Source organism: Suncus etruscus, chromosome 4, assembly GCF_024139225.1.
Source record: "Suncus etruscus isolate mSunEtr1 chromosome 4, mSunEtr1.pri.cur, whole genome shotgun sequence".
Lineage (NCBI taxonomy): Eukaryota > Metazoa > Chordata > Mammalia > Eulipotyphla > Soricidae > Suncus > Suncus etruscus.
In genome coordinates this window covers 122,300,180-122,321,821 of record NC_064851.1, presented here as the reverse complement: position 1 = coordinate 122,321,821, position 21,642 = coordinate 122,300,180, and the positions used below count along the sequence as shown (strand labels likewise).

The following is a 21,642-nucleotide window of genomic DNA, read 5'->3' as shown; positions in this document are numbered from 1 at the left end:
CCCAAGTAGATGGTGGTGATAAAGGGGGGGCAGGCAGGCCGATTCATTCCCCCTTAAACTGGCCTCAGTTTCCCCCATCTGGAAGAAGGCCCTTCTGCTTTTTTTCCTCTCAGACCTCCCCTTCAGACTGTCCCCTTCTCGCCCCCTTTCTGCACCCGACTGCCCCCCTCAGACCGCCCCCTTCTTCCTCCAGGCCTCCCGCTCCTCCGCCTGGGGGGAATCCCACACCCGGCCCGTTGGGGACGATGAGGATGGGGACGGGGATGCTTTGGGGGCGGCCCGGTCCCCGCATCCTCATCCCACCCGGCGGGTGTGAGCGAGGCTGCAGGGGCCACGGCGGCGGCGGCGGCGGGAGGAGGAGGAAAGGGGAGGCGCCTGGAGGGAAGAGGCCGCCTCGTTGAGCCTCGCCTCGCCCGCCTCGCCTCAGCGCCCCGTCACGGCGTCGGCGCCGGCCCGCGAACCCGGAAGTGGCCGAGCCCGCGCGCGCGTGCCCGCCGTGAGCCGATCGGAGAGCCGCTCGCTCTTTCTCCTACCCACACACACACACACACACAGAGACACAGACACACACACGCGCGCGCGCAAGCCCGGCCATGGCCTCGAGGGCCGCCGCCTCAGGTGGTGGCGCGCGGTGGTGAGGCGGGCGGGCGAGCGAAGGAGCGAGCGCCTCCCCGCGAGGGGCGCATGGCACTTGGCGGGGCGCGCGGGCCGAGCCGGCGTCCGCGGCTGGAATGGTGCTGGCGGCGGCGGGGCTTGGTGGCTGCGTGAAGGAGCCCCCGCGACGAGCCGCCCGCCATGGAGACGCCGCCGCTGCCTCCCGCGTGAGTGGCGCCGCGGGGGGACCCGCAGCGTGGAGCAGGCGGGCGACGCGTGGGGCCCGGCCCGGCCCGGGGCTGGGGCGCGCGGTGGGCGCTGCGGGGCGTGACGAGCTTCCCGCAGTCCTGCCCGAGGCGGCTCTGGAGACGGGCGGACAGACGGACGGACGGACGGACGCAAACTCCCCCGGGCCGGGCCGGGCCGGGCCGGGCTGGGAGGAGACTTAGCTGGGGCTTTGCTAAGGGAAACGGGGTGTCGGGGATGGCTTCACGAGTATGTGGGGGTGCTTCTGGCAATGTTGCTGATTCTTCGGGGGACCCGACTTCTCTCTGACACGCTGCACCCACCACCCCAGCGCCCTGCCCTGCATGCACGACTTGGTTGCTGGCTGCCCACCCACCCACCCATCCACCCACCGGTGGGCTGCTCTGAATTTTCCGAGCCCAAAGCAATCAATAAATGTATGCCCGCGTTTATTTATCTATTTATAAATAAATAGAGATATGTATGCCCGCATGCATTTGTTTATTGATGGATAATACACAGATAACATTAATTTCCAGCGCTGGTCGGGCCAGGGCATGTGACCTCTTCTTTCTACCTACCTGGCATTGCAGAGAATCTAGAGCCCGACATCTGAGCATCTTTTTTTTTTTCCTCCTTCCCCCTACCCCCTCTGGCGTTTCTTTGGGGTACCCCCACCCCCCAGGCATTGCATTGCATCCCTTGGTAAGGTAACCTGCCTGCCAGGCACAGGTGTTTCTATGCTGGGGGTGGGGGGACACGAACACTGAGCAGGATTTCGCCCGCCACCAAAATGACACGTATCAGAACAGCCCCATGCCTAGTGAGGTGGAAGCGATGGAAGGAAGATACGGTTTTCTTCCACACATTATATTGTTGTTATTATTATTCGCCAGTGATAATGGTTATTATTGTTTGAACGTCTCGAGCCAAGTGGACGCTTTATTTATCTATCCCCAGGAGTATTTGCGAAAGGGCAACTTGGATTGTGGATTGGCTTTCCCAACTTTAACCTTTGGGAGGGAACAAAAACCCTTTGAATCACTTTTGCAGGCTGCAGGCAAGACCAACCTGGTTTGGCGGCGGGAGGGTGTGTGGACACCGTATTCCGGAGTGAGCTTACTCTGTGAAGCCTTATCGGTTTTCAGTGGGGTTTGGCTACCTTCGCTCCTGGGCATTGGTTGGGCATCAACCTCTTGTGGTTTCTTGGCAGCATTCCAACCCCAAATAGGCATCTGGCTTGGGCTGAATACATTTCTTTTCTTTTCTTTTCTTTTCTTTCTTTCTTTCTTTCTTTCTTTCTTTCTTTCTTTCTTTCTTTCTTTCTTTCTTTCTTTCTTTCTTTCTTTCTTTCTTTCTTTCTTTCTTTCTTTCTTTCTTTCTTTCTTTCTTTTTTTTTCATGGTGCTTTCTTTGAGGAGAGCTAGCAGGATTCCCAATCTTGGTTTCCAAAAGTGCCTTCTGGCATTTTCAGTTCTGAAGGTGGGGAAGGACCTAAGTAGTCTGTGATCAGACTCTTAGGTTGCCCTTCTGGGCTGCTGGGGAGGAGATCCCACTTACTTCTTCATCTAGTGCTTTGGAGAGCTTTATGCTCTAGTCCTGATCTTCAGCTGGTTAGGGAAGGGAAGGCTCCCCAGGACCCTAGGAAACATGGTGGTGAAGGATTAGAACCACCAGTGTGAGCTAGCACGAGCTCTGTCCAGGCTCAGAGGCACTCAAGGCAGGAAATGTCCTCTGTGTGTAAACTGGACATGGTATGGTGTATAGACAGCACATAGTATTGTATGTAGACAGATGACAGAATGCAATTTGTAAGCTCATTATTTCAATTCTCTGGTCCTCTTACTTTTGGAGCCGAGGGAGCTAAAGAACAAGGGAATCTTAGAATGCAGGTGAAAAAAACTACAGGGCGTGGAGAAGCAGGCTTGGCAGGAGGGAGGCCATGGAAAATTGTTTAAATAAAATGATGAAAGAGGAACAGATGTGTGCAGGGAATCTCGATAAATGGACACTACGACAGACCAGCTCATAATTTTGGTGCTCAGCACAGTTGTCTGGTATTGAGGCTCCCTCAGTAGCACTAGAACAAAGAGAGGCCAGATGTGATGGCAAGCCAGGGATGCCAGCAAGGATGAAAGAACTGTCAAAATTCCTTTCAGTGACAGGTAGCTTAAGTTGGTGAGACTTTTTCATTGTGTCTGTTCAATTACTAATATAGGCAAGGTTGTATTTATTATAAGCTTTTGTTTTCATTTGCACTACGAAGGATTCATGCTCATTTCTGGACTCATTGTAGCAGTTACTCACCTTCCTATAGATCAGAAAAGAGTTTTCCTTCCCACCCTCTTGACCTGGTTGCCTACATTCCCTATGAACTCTTTTCTTCCATTCTGAATCATGGGTGCTGGATTTGAGAAATGTAGGTGGTGTAGTTTGAATAGCTACAGCTGGGTAAGAACAGAGACCAGAGGAGTATTAAGAGGGTTCACTTGTCTGTGGTTCCATTTTCTTTCTTTCTTTTTTTTTGGCAGTGCTTGGGGTCGAACCAAGGACCTCACACAGGCAAGGCAAACTACACCTCCAGCCTGTAAGATTACCTGTTTAACCTGAGCTTTAAGGCAGAGGAAGATGTTGGAGCTGGCCTGGGGTGATGTGCTTGCAAACAGGCACTCCTCTCTGTGTGAGTGTCTGTCTGTTTATTAATTCATTCACTTGACAAACACTTGAATGTCTGTCTTTGGTTGGCACTGGGTGGTGCTTTTGCTCGGGCTTCTCTATTTAACAGATCCCTTTGCATTGTCCCCAAGTCCCCGGGGGTGTCTGCACAGAAGCCTTAGTTCCTCAAGGACGGGCTTCTTGGAATCAGGTTTTGAGATCTTAATACTTTTTATTTATTTATTTTTTTCTTTTGTCCCTGGTGGTTGATTTTCATACAGGTTGTCATGGGGCTTGGTAACTTAAAAGGTCTTAGCTTTCTTGAAGTAAGGGTGGTATTTAGATTCTGTGGCATTTTGCAAGGCAAGTGACCTCCCTGCTGTGCTATATAGCTCTGGCCCCCAGATTCTGTGGCATTTTGGAGTTGGGGTGATATTGAAGATCATGAAGACCATGGGACTTTTTTTTTCTCTAGTTAAAACAGAAAGGTGTGCAACTAAACTGTGAGATGTAGATTTGTAGAGGAATTTTAGGCAGTTCACAATTTACAATGAAATGCAAATGGCTAACTCTGTCCTCAGCAATATTTGGACACATTTTAGCTTTTCTGTAAGAAATTTCCTGGATCACAGGTGGAGGGAGACCCAGGGGTGTATAATTTGTAAAGCATCCCAGGACCTCCTCACATGCTACAGTTTGCCCAGACATGTAGTTTTTGTTTGTTTGTTTGTTTTTTTGTTATGTTTTTGGGTCACACCCGGCAATGCTCAGGGGTTACTCCTGGCTCTGCACTCAGAAATTGCCCCTGGCAGGCTCAGGGGACCATATGGGATGCTGGGAATTGAACCACTGTTGGTCCTGGGTCGGTTGCGAGCAAGGCAAATGCCCTACCGCTCTGCTATCTCTCTGGCCCCCCCTTTATTGTTTATTTTGGTCATACCCAGCTATTCTCAGGATTTACTCCTGACACTTCTCAGAGATCATTCCTAGTGGGGTTGGGGGACCATATGGGATTCTGGGGATCAAACCCCTCTCCCTGGGTTGGCCATGTGCAATTACTATACTATCTCTTCAGTTCTAATCCTGCATTTCTTACTTGTCTGATCCTTTTTTTTTTTCACAAGTTGACCTTTTCTCATTGGACTCTACCTTTATTCTCATCCTTTATGAAGCTAAGCTTGCAAGCCTCAAATACAGTTTTGTTTTTGGACAGTGAGTGATTTCATACCACCAAAGACCCTTATCAGAGTTGTTCAAGCATGGGCAGTTAGACATTTCCTTGGACTTGTTCTCAAAGGTAGAGGCTGCAGAAGATTGGTGGTATGGATTCCTGCAGAAGCTCGCAGGTTTTTGACTTTCACTGACCTGAAAAATTGGAAAAGCAAAAAAGTTGATGTTTAGGATGGAATTTGTACATTTTTTTGCTTTGCCAAGTTTTTGGAAAATGAGAAAATACTCATTACCAGCTATACTGTCTTTTTTGTAAAAGAGTGACTTTTATTTTTATTTATTTTTTTGGTTTTTGGGCCACACCCGGCAGTGCTCAGGGGTTACTCCTGTCGATCTGCTCAGAAATAGCTCCTGGCAGGCACGGGGGACCATATGGGACACCGGGATTCGAACCAACCACCTTAGGTCCTGGATCAGCTGCTTGCAAGGTAAACACCGCTGTGATATCTCTCCGGGCCCAAAAGAGTGACTTTTAAATGTTTCTCTAAATACAAAGGGAGAAACCAAGGAGTTGATAGTCCATTTTCTTTGTATTTGGGCTATATTGATTTTCGAAGGAGTAAGTCCTAGGTCTGTGCTCAGATATCACTCCTGGCATGGACCATATGGAGTGTCAGTGATAAAATCTGGGTCAGCTGCGTGCAAGGGAAGGCTCAGTGATCATTCCTGTTAGTGGTCATAAATGGGTGCTCGGAATCAAACCTGGGTCTGCCACTCGCAAGGCTAGTACCTTATCTGCTGTACTATCTCTATGGCCCAAGGATAGTTCTTACACACATATAGTTTCATGAAAATTTGCTGCAATGTCCTTATTTTGTCATGGCTAGTAAAAAGTTCACTGAAGACTGATATTTGCCATGGTTCTGACCAGATATCCCCTGTGGTTTTCTTTCTAAAACTCATTGACTATCAAATTGAAATGTTGCTAGGGCTTGTTACTGTCACATTCATTTCTGGGTCTTCCGTAACCCATTGGAATATAGTCTTGTTTTTATTTAGTTCTAAATGTAAATCGGGCCTCTCTCAGTAAGAGCATCTCTCTTCAGGGATAGAGATGTTTAAAATATTTAGCAGCAATTATGACCTGCAAGGTAATGGAAAGAAGACATCTGATATGGATCAATGTGTGTTGAAGGAAGTGCCTCTTCTATGGAACATTTTGAGATGCATTTAGGGAACATGAAAAGTGGCTTCTGGAAATAGGGAGTATATAAGGAGTAGTAGTCTCAAAATGTTTCTTCTGGAAAACCGCCTTCTCACTCCCACCCACCAAAAGGCTTCCAAATACTTGCTTCTGATTTATGTTTTCTAATGCACATAGTAGGCATTCAGTAAACAATCCCAGGGTAGTTTTGTGATGGTGAGTGTAAATTCAGGCCTCTGTGGCTGTTGTGGAGCTGTGCCAGGAACGTTTGTTGAAAACATTCAAAACAGTTGAACTTCTTATGATGAGACTTTGGAAGGTTTGTTCAAGGTGATACAGAAAATGAAAATTGCCTTTCAGATGCTCTTCTATGGAATTCTACCAGATTCTAAATGTAGCTGCTGTTTATAATGAGGACATTCAGATTTTTTCCTTCTGTCTTTGTCTTTCTTCAGTGCCTGCTATAACCAGGTCTTGGGTATACTGTAGAAAAGAAAATAAGACCTTTTCTTCATGGCTGTAAGCAAATGTATAATGTAATATATGTTGTGAGTGGGTTACTGTAATTATCATTTTTGATGCTTTACCTGGTGAGTTATCCAGGCCCACTTACCTCCTCAGAAACTCCTTGCTTTCTTTTCAATACATTATTTTTTTCTTCATTTCCTCCACTAGGTTTTGGTTTTTGGGCTACATCCGGTGATGCTCAAGGGTTACTCCTGGCTCTACTCAGGAATGACTCCTGGCTTTGTTTGGGTGAACCATATAGGGTGCTGGGGATCAAACTCCACTCAGCCTTGCATGGATTAGGCACATGAAAAGCAAATGTCCTTCCCTCTGCGCTATCTCTTTGGCCTCCATCTTTCTCTAGTTTTTAGATTGCTAAGTACATTTTTGCCTTATTAACTTGCCATTTAATCACACTTTTGTAATATAGGCTTTTAAAAATATTTCCCTCCCAAGGCTAAAGTACTTTACCACATTGATCAACTAAGAGAGAAAACTGGCATTACAATCTCTGCTGATAGCTTTTCTGTTTTAAATGACTTAAATTGCTGTTCCTAGGCAATGCTCTTTGTTAAGTTAGGCCCCATCTGTATCTCAGCCTGGGCTCTGAATGTGCTTCATTCTTAAATTTTGTTTTATTTAGATTTTTTTTGAACTTTTTGTTTTAGGGCCACACCACTCCTGGATCAATCTTTACGGTGTGGTGATCAAAGGACTAGCTATATCAAATGTTAGGATCAAACCTGAGTCTGCCACTTGCAAGGCATTACCTCTCCCTGCTGAACTATCTTGTTCTGGCCCCCATTGTGGTGGTGGTGGTGGTGGTGTGTATGTGCATCTGTGTTAGAGGATATTTACTCTTACATTTTAAATTCAGTAGGCCTTAAACTGTTCATAATCCTCCTAAATTTTTTTTTTTTTTTTTTTTTTTTTTTTTTTGGTTTTTTTGGGCCACACCCTGTGACGCTCAGGGGTTACTCCTGGCTATGTGCTCAGAAGTTGCTCCTGGCTTCTTGGGGGACCATATGGGACGCCGGGGGATCGAACCGCGGTCCGTCCTAGGCTAGCGCAGGCAAAGCAGGCACCTTACCTCCAGCGCCACCGCCCGGCCCCAAAGGCAACCTTTTTTTTTTTTTTTTTTTTTTTTTTTTTTTTTTTTTTTTTGGTTTTTGGGCCACACCCAGTGACGCTCAGGGGTTACTCCTGGCTATGCGCTCAGAAGTCGCTCCTGGCTTGGGGGACCATATGGGACACCGGGGGATCGAACCGTGGTCCGTCCAAGGCTAGCGCAGGCAAGGCAGGCACCTTACCTCTTGCGCCACCGCCCAGCCCCAATCCTCCTAAATTTTTACATTTTTTTTTTTTACAGTTTTTTTTTTGTTTTGTTTTGTTGGGGGCGAGGAGAGGGGCTTGGGGAGGTAGAGGCCACACCTGGCAATGGTCAGAGGTTACTCTTGGCTCTGCTTTCAGATATTACTCCTGATGGTGCTCTGGAACCATATAGGATTCTGGAAATAGAACTCTTATCACCTGCATGCCAGGCCTGCTAGGATTACTCACTTAGTCCTACCCGCTATACCTTTTTGCTGCAGTTTTAATGTTGTCTGCCCCATCCATAATCTTTGTTCTTGAGAAGATTTTCTTCTATGCGCCTTTAGTTATTTCATGGAATGATCATTCTTTCACTCTGGTATCCAGAGCCTTGGAATGGTCTTTGATTTCTCTCTCTTTATCTTTCCCATCTTTTTAATACCCAGGAACATTTTAATGTTCGTTACATTTCCACTCTTTTTTATTTTTTTGGTTTTTGGGTCACACCCAGCAACGCTCAGGGGTGATTCCAGGCTCTACGCTCAGAAATCGCTCCTGGCAGGCTGGGGGACCAATGGGATACCGGGATTCAAACCACCGTTCTTTTGCATGCAAGGCAAACACCTTACCTTCGTGCTATCTCTCCGGCCCCCTCCATTTCCACTCTTAATATTGTGATTAATACATTTTATCAGTGATACTTGAATACTTTCTTTTCTCCTGTTGGATGTCTGATTTCTTTCACCTTTGGCCAGTTTTATTTTGATCCAATGTCATCGAGACGTATCATATGACTTATTCAAATCAGATCTCTCAGACAAGTGGCCATAGTCTTTGATCTTTTTGACCTTACCTTACATGTTCAAAATCATTATGTGCTTTCACCCCCGCTGGTAAACACTGCCTTGTCACAAGACAGGAATCCTTCTTTAGCTTAGTAAAACAACTAGGGTTTCCTCCACGGCCTCTCGAAACCGTGTCTCTTCACAGAGAGCCCCCATTGCCATTTATATCAACTCACGTTAGCTCCTCTTTGCATTGTTAGAGTAATTAACATCTTGCACTCCTGGACTGATTGGTATTATGCCTAGTAGTGTCAGATGTGTGTCCCCAGTGAGCTGGAGCTGGCTTCTGTGTTCTGCTTGGGTTTCTCCCCTGCTCAGAATCGGGCGTGCCGTGGGCACTGGGCACAGCTCATCTACCTGATGAATAGAGCTCGTTGTCTGGAGTATCGCTCATAACTTCTAATTGAACACTGCAATTACCGCTGAGGAAGGCCCATAAAAGCCACACAAATGGATCTCCACATGCAGTGTAGCTTTGAACCTCAACCTTCCTTTATCCTGTGATCATCTTCATACACTAGCTTCCTGAGTGAGATATTTATTTATTCATTTTGCTTTAACTATGCATATAAGGTTTTATATTACTTTGCATATTTGTGGGATAACAAAAACTTATTTTATAAGGCAACAGTGCAGCCCAGAAAAGCTAAGTGACTAAACCTAGACACTTGGATAGTATTTGGCATAGGCAAGTCTGTGATTTTGGTCTTTTGGTCCTCTTCTGGCTTGTCTGTCCAGTATGATGTCTGTCCATACTGGACAGCATGCAGCCTCGTCCATTGAGCCTTAGTTCACATTGCTACTCTTAGCAGCCAAGGAAGGCCAAAGGAAGGTGACAAATGAATTGAATGCATGAAGATGTTTAAATGGATCATCAATATCCCCCCTTTTAGTGCCTCAGAACACCCCACTGGAGCAGTTTATTAATTGTTTATAGTATATTCTATAAAACAAGATAGATCTTGCCTAAGACCTGCTTCCTGCCCTGATCCCCTCCCTGGTAATAGTCATTGTCAGGAACAAAAAGTGCCTGATTGTGTTCTGTTTGTCAAGTAGGTGGGAGGGGAGGAGGGGGGAGAGCTGAGTGCAACTGGAGCAGAGCTTTTTACAGTTCCATTGTTCCACTATCAGAGTGCAATTATGCCCTGACTTCCATCTACCTCTCCACCCCAGACTGCCTGGCCCCCTGCCTCTCTGCTTCCCCCTTCCCCCATCCTTCACCAAGAGCCACACTGCCAGGTCCTTGGGAAGCAGGAGAGCCTGTGCATCCCTCCTGCTGTCCTCTGTTAGGCTCAAGCTCTGCCTTTTCAGGGCTGTTCTCTTCTTAGATTGCTTTCCAGACTTCTTAGACTGTTTCTTTCTGGCTCTGAAACATCAGAAACACAACTTTTAGCTATATGTGTACTGTGTTAATAATGTAAATGGCAACATTGCTCTTAGGACTGTATGGTATCTGTTTGGATTCAGGCTAGAAAATTTTGTTTTACACAAATGTCATATTAAGTTCTCCAGACCCCCCCACCCCTTACTGAAGGTACAGCAAAATCCTTACATAACCTAGGCATTTGGGGTAGGGGGGATGGGTACACACAGTAATGCTCAGGAGTTACTCCAGGCTCTGTATTTAGGAATTAAGATGCTGGAAATTGGATCTGGGTTGGCCACATGTTTCTAGCAAGGCAAGCTCCCTACCTGCTGTACCAGAGATCTATTTCCCCTTCCTTTTTATTTTATTTTATTTTTTTGGTTTTTGAGTCACATCCGGCAGTACTCAGGGGTGACTTCTGGCTCTGTGCTCAGAAATCGCTCCTGGTAGGCTCGGGAAACCATATGGGATGCAGGGATTCAAACCACTGTACTTCTGCATGCAAGGCAAATGCCCTACTGCTGTGCTATTTCTCCGGCCCTTCTTTTTTTCTTTTTTATATAGCTGGATGTATCTGGTATTATGATCATAGGTTTGTATGACCCAATAATGTTCAAATTCTAAATATTTGAAAATTGTGAGCTTGTCTCTTTGACTTCAGCTAATTGCAAAAATAAGACCTTAACACCATCACAAACCAAAACATATTTCCAAGGCAGAAAAACCCACTACTTTTATACTTTTTAAGTATTTTTTTAAATATACTTTTATAGTAATGTGGTAGCTATTTGGGTGGGATGATGGGTGTGAGAGTATTTTGCTGGAAAACTGTAGACTGACAAAACAAGCAATTGTTGTAATAATTAGTTGAAGCTCAACTGATGTCTTGGATGTGGGTTGGGGATCAAGATTAGTAAGAAAGTCAGCTTCTGAATATAAGCTTAGCTAGGAAGACTGTAGAGAAAATAGATATTTTAAAGTAATGGAGAAACTTCAAAGCAGTACAGCATGGATGGGGGACTTTGAAAACAACAGCTGCTCACATGAACTTGGCAGAAAATTGTGAGTAATGGTGGGTGACTCATTGCAGGCAAAGAAGTCTTGCAGTTTTGAGGTGAATGGGTAAAGGGGAGAGCTGAGATGGGTGGCCACCCAGAGGCTGTTTGTATCCTGAACGAAAGCATTCACTCACCTGTTCGGTTCTGCAGCTGCTTCATTCACGCGAATGATGGCATTGTTGACACCAGGAAACCCAGGAAAAAAAAGAACAGCTTGTATTTTTTTCAAGTGTTTGTTCTCAATCTGAAATGATTATTTTGGAGTGAGAGAAAAGTAGGTGATGGGCAATTTCTATCACCTTTTAAAAAATTTTATGCACAACTGCCTTTCACCCGACATTGGAGATGTCATTCTGATCTACCTAATTCTGTAAGAACTATTTTTTAAATAATATTTTTATTTAAACATCGTTATTACAAACATGATTGTAGTTGATTTCAGTCATAAAAAGACCACCCCCTTCACCAGTGCAACATTCCCATCACCAATGTCCCCCATCACTCTCCTCCCCCATCCCCTGCCTGTATTCGAGACAGACATTCTACTTTCTCATTTATTAACATTGTCATGGTAGTTGTTTGTGTAGTTACCGGTATTTCTCTAACTGCACTCACCACTCTGTGATGAGCTTCATATAGTGAGCCAGTCCTTTCAGCCCTCTGAATATCTTTGGGCATTATTATAATAATGTCTTTTATTTTTCTTAAAACCCGTAGATGAGTGAGTGAGACTATTCTGTGTCTCTCTCTCTCTCTGACTTATTTCACTCAGCATAATAGTTTGCATGCCCATTCATGTATAGGAAAATTTCAGGACTTCGTCTCTCCTGCATAATATTCCATTGTGTATATGTACCACAGTTTCTTTAGCCATTAATCTGTTGAAGGGCATCTTGGTTGTTTCCAGAGTCTGGCTATTGTAAATAGCGCTGCAATGAATATAGTTGTGAGGGAGGGATTTTTGTATTGTTTTTGTGTTCCTAGGGTATATCCCTAGGAGTGGTATAGCTGGATCATATGGGAGCACCATTTCTAGTTTTTTGAGGAATCTCCATATTGTTTTCCATAAAGGCTGGACTAGATGGCATTCCCACCAGCAGTGAATGAGAGTTCCTTACTCCGCACATCCCTGACAGCACTGATTGTTCTTGTTCTTTGTGATATATGCCTATCTCTGTGGTGTGAGATGGTACCTCATTGTTGCTTTGATTTGCATTCCCTGATGAGTAGTGATGTGGAACATTTTTTCATACCTTTTGGCCATTTGTATTTCTTCTTTGAGAAATTGTCTGTTCATTTAGAAGAGTTTTTTGTATCCTCATGTGGAGAGGATGGCTGTGTATAATTTGAAAAAGATTGCTTGGGTCATTCTGATCCTCTGTTCTCCAATTGTTGGAAATCACTCCTCCAAATCAAGATGTATGTTTAAAGAAGCTCTGTCGTGTTTCTATGATGTCCTCAAAATGCTTGCTGTATATTTGAATCTTTATCTGGTTCAGGAATTGTGACTATTGGAAGGAGAAAGCCCTTGTCAGTGCCTTTGTTTTCTTCCTCATTAAGAATTTCATTTATTGTTTGTAGAATATTTATCAGTCGAGGTGGAAAATTGTCTCAGAAGTCACCGTGCCACCAGCTGGGATTTAGCGGTCAGCTAGCCAGTCTCTTAGGGAAGCCTTGCAGATAATCTGGAATAAAGCATTGCATTGTGCTGGGAGCCAACCCTCAGAAACCTCAACTACTCTAGAGTATTTTCTATAACCATAAATTATTGGATAATTGTAAGGCTGGATAATGGGGTATACAGATGTGGACATCCAAAAGTGAATGGACTTTGAGAAAGTTTTTTCTCTTGGCCTTCACTATTCATATTCAGAAGGAGAAACTTTTTGAAAGGCAAGCTCTTCGCTGCAGAGGGAAGCAGAGGTGTAACTGGACCTGCTGGTCTAATTGGTAGGTAAACCTGTACCTCCCTTTTAGTGGCTTCTAGAGCATTGCCACAGGTATAGTTTTAGACATGCATACTGTTAGGCTGCTGGATGAGAGACCATCTAATGCAAAACCACATAGGAAGTAGAGAATTATGGAAAGAACTTTAGTGTTGAAAATGTAGACTTGGGAAGCAGGGTGCTATATTTGTAAGTGGCTGTTAGTCCAAAGAACTCTTAAAAATGTAAGTGTTTTTTTCTTACATATTCCTTGAAGCTTTTGAATAGAGTCTTTTTAATGTTTCCCTACTGCACCAGTAAAACAGAATTTTAAAATTGTTTTAAGAAATTCTTTATATTGGGCCAGAAAGATAGTACAGCCAGAAAGTGCTTGCTTTGCAAGGGCCAACCTAGAACTGTGCCAGAACTTACGGGTTCCCTGAGCCCTGCAAGGAATGATCATTGCCCCCTCCCCCAAATTAATCTAGATGTTTTATGGTAATTGCCTTAAAGCTAATTCTCTAATGCAGGAAGTTATTTTCCCAAAAAATTTTTTGTTGTTGTTGTTGTTTTGGGGCCACATCCAGTAGTGTATTATAATAAAGTGTTTATATATACTTAAGATATTAGGAACCAGTAGGCTGGAATGATAGCACCTGGTGGTGGTCAGGGTTTATTCCTTGCTCTCTGCTCAGGAATCTCTTTTGGTAGTGCTTGGGGGACTAGATAGTGCCAGTGCTTAGATTTGGGACTGTCGTATGCAAGATGCAAAGGAAGTCTTTTGCCCACTGTACTCTCTCTTCTGCCCCAAGTACTTGTCTTTTCTATTCCTAAATTGATCTACCCTATGGTCTTTCTCCATTTTAATGAATAGAAACTCAGTTCTTCCAGTTTGCTCAGGCTACAAAGCTTGGAATCTTCTGACTTTCTTGGGTATACCACAGACCTTAATGCGCGACCCACATAGTCCAGTGCTTTTCACTTCAGCTACCTCCACCTTCACACTGCAGCTACATAATTACTCTCCCAAATAGTTCCCCCTTTCTTCTTTGTCCTGCATGGTCTGATCTCAGCCAGCAGCTAAAGTGATCCTTTGAAACCCTAAGTTGGAACTGTATCTGGACTGGATTGCCGCCCCTTCTCACAGGGTGGCCCAGAGTCCTTACCCTCCTGGGTAGGGTGGGTAGTGGGGAAAGCTGCAGCATCATCTGAGCTTCCTCTCTTCTAGCCTCAGCATGTTTCCTGGAGCACAGACACTTACAGGCCTTGGCTCACCCAGTTTCATCTTCCTGCATCGTCTTTTGCCTCTGTACCCTAGTTCAAACCTCATTTCTCAGTTCAGCTTGCTCTGATCACTGTTTTATACTGTTATATTTTTTTAAACTGTTGTCACTATCACCCTCTATTCCTGTTTACCCCTTTCTTTTCTTTGTAGCTCATACCATTTTTTTTAGGTGGTGGGCTTGGGTTTGAGGCTGCCACACCTGGTGGTGCTCAGGGCTTACTCAGTCACTACTATTGGGCTTGGGGGACCATATGGAGTGTGCCAGGGATCAATTCCAGCTTGACTACATGCAAGGCAATGCCCCACCTGCTTTACTATCTCTTCTAGCATGTTACCTCTTTCACTTATTGTTTGTATTCCTGCTCCCCACTTCCATCTATCCCCAGAGTCCAAGCTCTGTAAGGCCAGAATATTTGGATATTCGCTTAATATGTAATTGGCAGACGGGGCCTGAGCAGTGGCGCGGAGCTGTAAGGCCTTTGCCTTGCTGGTGCTAGCCTAGAACAGACAGCGGTTCAATCCCCTGGTGTCCCATATGGACCCCCAAGCCAGGAGCGATTTCTGAGTGCATAGCCAGGAGTAACCTCTGAGTGTGGCTCTCCTCAAAAATCTCCCCAAAATACATAATTGGCAGAACATTTTTTCTGAATGGATTCATGATAACTTTTCTTTTGTTTGTTTGTTTTTTGGGTCACACCTGGCTGTGCTCTGGGGTTACTCCTGGCTCTGCGCTCAGAAGCTGCTCCTGGCAGGCTCGGGGGACCATATGGGATGCTGGGATTTGAATCCTGTGTTGGCTGTGTGCAAGGCAAATGCCTTACCGCTGTGCTATTGTTCCAGCCCCTCATGATAACATTTTGAAAATGAACTGAACTTTTAGGAATAAGTCGTAAAAACAGAGTCATGAAGAGAAATGTAGCAATAAATAATGTTTTTTGACATTATATAAGTATGCTTTTTAAAATTTAATAACTGCTGTGGTTTAATCTATACACCCTAAAATTTATCCATTATGATTGTACAGTTTATTAAACTTCTAGAATTGCCCAACAATTTCCTCAGCAAGTACTCTGTCTATCATTGGATTTCCAACTTCTCCTATTTCCATTTTATTTAACTTTTGGGCTCACAATTCTCAAATAAGTAATTCACACATCAATACTATGTTAGTCTTTTATTCTTAAAAGTTACACATTTATGGGCCCAGAGAGATAGCACAGCGGTGTTTGCCTTGCAAGCAGCTGATCCTGGACCAAAGGTGGTTGGTTCGAATCCCTGTGTCCCATGTGGTCCCCCGTGCCTGCCAGGAGCTATTTCTGAGCAGACAGACAGGAGTAGCCCCTGAGCACCGCTGGGTGTGGCCCAAAACCCAACCCCCCCCCCCAAAAAAAAAAGAAAAATAAAGTTACTAGGGAAAAAGAACTAGGGAGTTAGCACAGAGCTGGCACCTACTTTGCATTGTGGAAAGTTCAGGTTCTATCAAACAATTCATGGTACCTGAGCACCACTGGATGTGGCCCAAAACCCAAAATAAAACAAGTAAAATATGGCAAGTTTGAATATGAAATATTCATTGCTTATCGTAGGACATATCGAACAACTATAAAGCAAAGAAGCTCAAGTTAAGGCTGGTAGCACTCTTACCTAGCACTCCCATTTACCAGGTTACTCAAATGATTGTTGTATTTCAATCTTTCATCTGTTAAATGGGGATAATAATAGTAATGATAGTAATTAGCTTGAAGAGTTGTGAAGATGGGGCTGGAGAGATAGCATGGAGGTAAGGCGTTTGCCTTTCATACAGAAGGTCATTGGTTCGAATCCCGGTGTCCCATAAGGTCCCCCATGCCTGCCAGGAACAATTTCTGAGCATGGAGCCAGGAGTAACCCCTGAGCACTGCTGGGTGTGACCCAAAAAAACACACACACACACACACAAAAAAAAAAAGAGTTGTGAAGATTAAGTAAATAAGAAGAAAAGGGTCTTAGCATAGTGACTGCAGTACAAACACTTGGTAACTTTAGCCAAAGTAGGTCCAAAGTAGGGAAGTAAACAGCTTTGCAGGTAGAAACTAGAATTCAAGTCAGAGTCTGTTCTGAAGTCTGGCAAACTTGCTCATTCTCAGTCTCCTAATAACCAACTGTAGGAGATTGTGAACCAAGTTCATTTCCAGAAGTCAACATCATTTCTCAGCTTTTTTTTTAGGTATTCAAAAATTTGTTTTTGTTTTTGGGCCACTCCCAGTGGTTGGTTCTCAGGAGTTACTCCTGGCTCTGTACTCAGGAATCACTTGTGGCAGGTTAGGGCAATGCTGGGGATCGAACCTGGATCAGCCCTGTGCAAGAAAAACACTTCACCTGCTATGCTATTGCTCTGCCTTTTCCCCTAAATTATTTTTAATGAATGTTTTATGCTTTAAACAATTTTATTTTACAGCACTGATACCAGAGAGGTAATTGCCTACTTAAAAATAAATAGTACAGCGGAAAAGATACTTGCCTTGCATGGAAGGGTCTACCTGGGTTTGATCCCTGCCATCCCACATGGTTTCCTGAGTACTGCTAGGAGTGATACCTAAATGCACAAACAGTATGGTTACCCCTCAACCCCCCACAAAAAGCTGTGACTATCAGGAAGTGTTCTGAACTGTCTTCACCTTACCTTGGGATAAATTGTGACCCTTCCTCTGGGGTGGAAGTGATCATTATATTAATGTAGTCTGAATTAAATGATCTTTTATTTAATAAGGTCTTTTTTTTTTGTCCCCCTCCCATACAGATGCACGAAGCAGGGTCATCAGAAGCCTCTCGATTCAAAAGATGATAATTCTGAAAAACAGTGCCCAGTGACAGTGAATCCTTGGCACATGAAGAAAGCTTTTAAAGTCATGAATGAATTAAGAAGGTATCATCATATTGATGTGAATATAACTGTGGGTCTTCTTTATTTCCAGTTATGTATAGTGAGCATCCCCCAATTGATTGCTTGTTTATTTATGATTTTTGGGCCATAATCTGTGGCTATTCTGCTTTGAGACAGTAAGTAGAAAATGCCTGATGGACTTCCAAGACTTAATAATAAAAAAGAAAGTAGGATAGTTTATCAATACAATTTTGGGTGGGGGGTTTGGGCCAGACCCAGTGATACTATATGCTTAAAAATCGCTCCTGGCTTAGGGGACCATATGGGATGCCAGGGATCAAACCAGGTCCGTCTTGGATCTGCCATGTACAAGGCAAACACCCCCCCCCCCAAAAAAAAAACCTCAAAAAACAAAAATCATTTTGAAATAAACTCTATTGGGTATTTTGAGCTGAATAGAATTTTGTTTTTGTTTTTGGGTCACACCCGGCAACGCTCAGGGGTTACTCCTGGCTCTACGCTCAGAAATTCCTCCTGGCAGGCTTGGGGGGGGGGGGCGGGGGGGGGCACCATATGGGATGCCGGGATTTGAACCACCATCCTTCTGCATCTAAGGCAATTGCCCTGCTGCTGTGCTATCTCTCCGGCCCCTGAATAGAATATATATATATACATATATATGTATACACACACATATATATATGTGTGTATACATATATATGTATATATACACATATATATGTGTATATATATACACATATATATATATTTATTTTTGTGTGTGTGTGTGTGTGTGGTTTTTGGGTCACACCCGGCAGTGCTTGGGGGTTACTCCTGGCTCCATGCTCAGAAATTGCTCCTGACAGGCACGGGGAACCATATGGGACGCCGGGATTCAAACCAATGACCTTCTGTATGAAAGGCAAACGCCCCGGCCCCTAATAGAATATATTTTTGACATCAATCTTACTTTCACTCCTTTTTCATCATGATTACTAGAAAGTTTTGTATTTTGTTATAACCAATGCTGTATTTGTGTTGGTTAGTGCTGGTAGAGAATTTCCAAACTAGTACTAAGAATATGAAAAAGTAACTTTTAGGTGGAAGGAAATATCTTGTAGTGGTGGTGGATTTTTTTATTGCTGAGGCAATTCTCAAGTGTGCTAAAAAAAACTTCTTTGAAGAATGACTTAAAAGCCACTCTGGTTTTGGGGCCACATTCCCTGGTGTTGAGAGGCAGCTCTAGGCTCCGTGTTCAGGACTTATTTCTGGTGATGTTTGTGGTGGGACATGGTGCATTCATTGGGAGACAGTATGGTACTGGAATTGAACTTAGGCCTCTGGAATTTCAAGCAAGTATTCGGCTTATTGCGCTCAGTGTGTTTTTGTTTGCTTGTTTTTAATAACCACTATATGCAAGATTTGTTTTTTCACCCATTGTTCTTTCTTTCATTTATTTAAAAGCTTGGACTAATTAAAAGGGAGGAACTTATGCTTTCTAACTTCCTTTGTGTTGTATCTTTTAAAAAGCCAACCTGATAGCGTTTGTGTCTTCTTTAATTTTTCCCCTAAACCCTCTTTGCTTCTCAGATCCTTTTAGTTCTTTAGTGAATGACTGGGTCGCCACTCTCCAGAGATAATGTCCTTCTTTCTGTGCTAGCTCTTCACTGGGATCACACGGCACATACTCCATGGCTGAGCTGCCTTTGAGGGCCTCATGCTTGGGGGGACAGGCATGGTACCACTGAGCCTCACTTCTGGCCCATTTGTGTCTTTTTAGTTAAAGATAGAATAAATACTTGCCTATTGGCGAACAAAACCAGGCATGTGGTTTATTGTTGATTGCAAGAAGGCAGCATTAGTCAAAGAAATGACTCAAATCATTTGCTGTGAATTGTAATGGCAGTTTGTGCTGCTGAGGAGGGCAGTGTGGTGTTCTGAAGGTACATAAAAGTAGTCCAGGAGGCTTCTTGAGAAAGGAGAAATAATTGTACTGAGTTCTCAAAGGAAAATAGGCAAGGAAATGAACTTAGGCCAAGGGAGTGGCGGGAGGAAGTCTGGTGGCTGAAGGGAGCTGGTGGCCTTGGCGGGAACAGAAGGCTTTGGGATCAGGTGGTCTGGGTCATTTCAAAGAGGCCAAGTGGGAACAAGGCCTGCTGCAATAACAGGGCTCAGGCTGTCAGACTCTGAGAAATTGTTAGGGGAAGAAGTTATCGGAGAAAGTCTTATGCAGGGACATGACCTGGTCTGATTTGTATTCTGGGAAGAACCTGCTGCTGGGAGGGGATTGGAGAGGAGGACAAAGAAGAAAGTGAAAGTGCATCATGGGCATTTGATTTGTTCTAAGTTCTGCTTAGCAACATTTTCAGTGAAGAGCTTTTTGTTGAACTCAGAAAGATAACATATTGCTGGGACAATACAGCTCATCTGATCATGTTAGACTTGTTTGTTTGTTTGTTTTGGGGCCACACCCAATGGGGCTAAGGGGTTACTACTGGCTCTTTGCTCAGAAATCATTCTTGGTAGTCTCAGGGACCATATGGGAGGCTGGGCATCAAATCCAGGTTGGCTGCATGCAAGGCAAACGCCCTATCCACTGTGCTATCCTTCAGCCACAATGCTAGTCAGTCTTAATTCTCTTATAATAATAGTAGAGTGTAAGATGACTGTAAAATGCTGTGGTGATTAATTGAAACTAACAGAAAAGGGAGAAAGCAAGTCTGCTTATTTATTAAATTTTTACAAAGGGGGAGATATTCCTGACATGCTCAAGGCCTGCTTTCTACTTGGTGCCAGGGGACCATGCCATACCAGGGATCCAAGCTGAGTCTCCAGTGCAAATTATTATTATTATTTTTTTCCGAAGAAAACAGCTCTTTATTCCATGAAGAGGCCGAAGCCAAAAGGCCTAAGAATAGGCCACAGGAAAAAAGCCTCCAGTGCAAATTATTTTGTGGGGGATGACACTCCTGTAAATGCTCAAGGCTTACTTTTAGCAAGACTTGGAGTATCATATGGGGTGCCTGGAATCAAACCTGGATGGAACATGTGCAGGACAATCACTCTACCTTCTGTACTGTCTCTCCAGCCCCTGGAGTCTGATTATTTTAAGACTGATATTTATATTTGCTTTCTGACTTTGAAAAGTAAGGCAGCTGTTGCATTGGTCTGCTTATGTGTCCCTCCCTCTCTGCCTCCTGGGGTGTGGGGATGAATGGGTCACTGTGGACCCACGAAAACCTTCTGAACTGAAAAGAAGGTCACTACTAGATTCCCTCCTGGACAGGCTGTTTATTTTCATGTTCCCCATTTCTTTGTTATTGTGAGGACCAGGAGATAGGTACATACATTGTGGCACTGCACAGGGTGATCTACTCTTGGTTCATAGGGTGTGGTGTTTCATAGAGCATGACTTGGGGGTAGGGCTGGGTCACAAATGACACTGCTACTGAGCCTGGGGAACCCATTTGGCCTTGCTGGGGATTCAGTTCTGAGCTTCAGGCCAGGGACTTTGTCATAGATTTATACCTTGGTTCTCTTTCTCTGCCACATGCTTTAGCTTCTGGTCAGTTGTTTTACTGTTTTGAGACTTATAGTGAGGAGTAGATGACGTTGATCTCTGAATCTCCAACTTTTCCTCGCCTCATCCCAGGACAGTTTAGCTCTCACTTGCCTTCTCCCCTGTGTTCACTTCAAGTGTGAACTGCAGGACTGTGAAATAATCTCTTCTTTGTAGTCTTACCATTTCAAGAACTAGTATGTCACCAGACATTTTTTCTTTTTAGAAAATTTTGAGTAGCTAGAGAGTGTTGGCTGCAGGGTCTATGAGTAGGATGTTTCAGTGAAGATCAGCCCATAGTGCTCTTATGTAAAGCATAGTGCTCATACAAACTCCCTTTAGGGTTCATCAGAAACCATTTGTGTGTTTTAGTGACATTCTTTTCTCACTTATTCCTTACAGACATTTTCAGTAGTTATCAAGAAAAGAAAACAAAACAACCCCCCCCCCCCAAAAAAAAACAAAAAACCCAAAAACCCAATCTGGGCTGGAGCAGTAGTATAGCAGATAGGGCGCTTGGGTAACTCAGGTTCAATTGTTGGCACCACAGATGATCCTCCGAGCTTGGGTGGGCATGGTTCTGGAGCTCATAGCCTGGAGTAAGCCCTGAACATGATCAGGTGTGGCTCAAACACACACAATCATACGCACATATACATACCTCTCCTTTTACAGCTGAAAAATCATTTATTACTTCCTGTTCTTGCATCAACTTCCTATGCCAGGAAAGGGCAGCTGAGAGTGGGTTCCTGACTTTGGGGAAGGGAGGATTTCCCTGTTTTCACCAGCATGCTAGTAGGCTATGCCTCTGAGGGCTAGGACAGCTCACTTGTGTGCTAGGTGTTTGAGGAGCCCTTGGCTGATGGAAGGGAATTTTTAGAAATGAAATTGGGGGCCAGAGAAGAATAATGGGTATTATAATGGGCACTTGCCTTGCATGTGCCCAGTCCCAGTTTCATCATGTCTACCATATTTTGTGCCTTGAACACCACCAGGAGTGAACCTTGAGTACAGAGCCAGGAACAAGCCCTGAGCACGCTGGGTGTAGCCCCAAA

General features: G+C 44.3%; 1 protein-coding gene across 1 annotated transcript in view; it reads left to right on the top strand.

The window, feature by feature from the left end:
- The first annotated feature begins 662 nt into the window (after nucleotides 1-662).
- KLHL2 (kelch like family member 2) overlaps nucleotides 663-21,642 on the top strand; it is a 126,159-nt gene continuing 105,179 nt past the window's right edge. Inside the window, exons 1-2 of the mRNA XM_049772349.1 lie at nucleotides 663-821; nucleotides 16,945-17,070. Coding sequence (XP_049628306.1) covers nucleotides 796-821; nucleotides 16,945-17,070 — 152 coding nt within the window. The 5' untranslated portion in view covers nucleotides 663-795. The remainder of the gene's footprint in view (nucleotides 822-16,944; nucleotides 17,071-21,642) is intronic.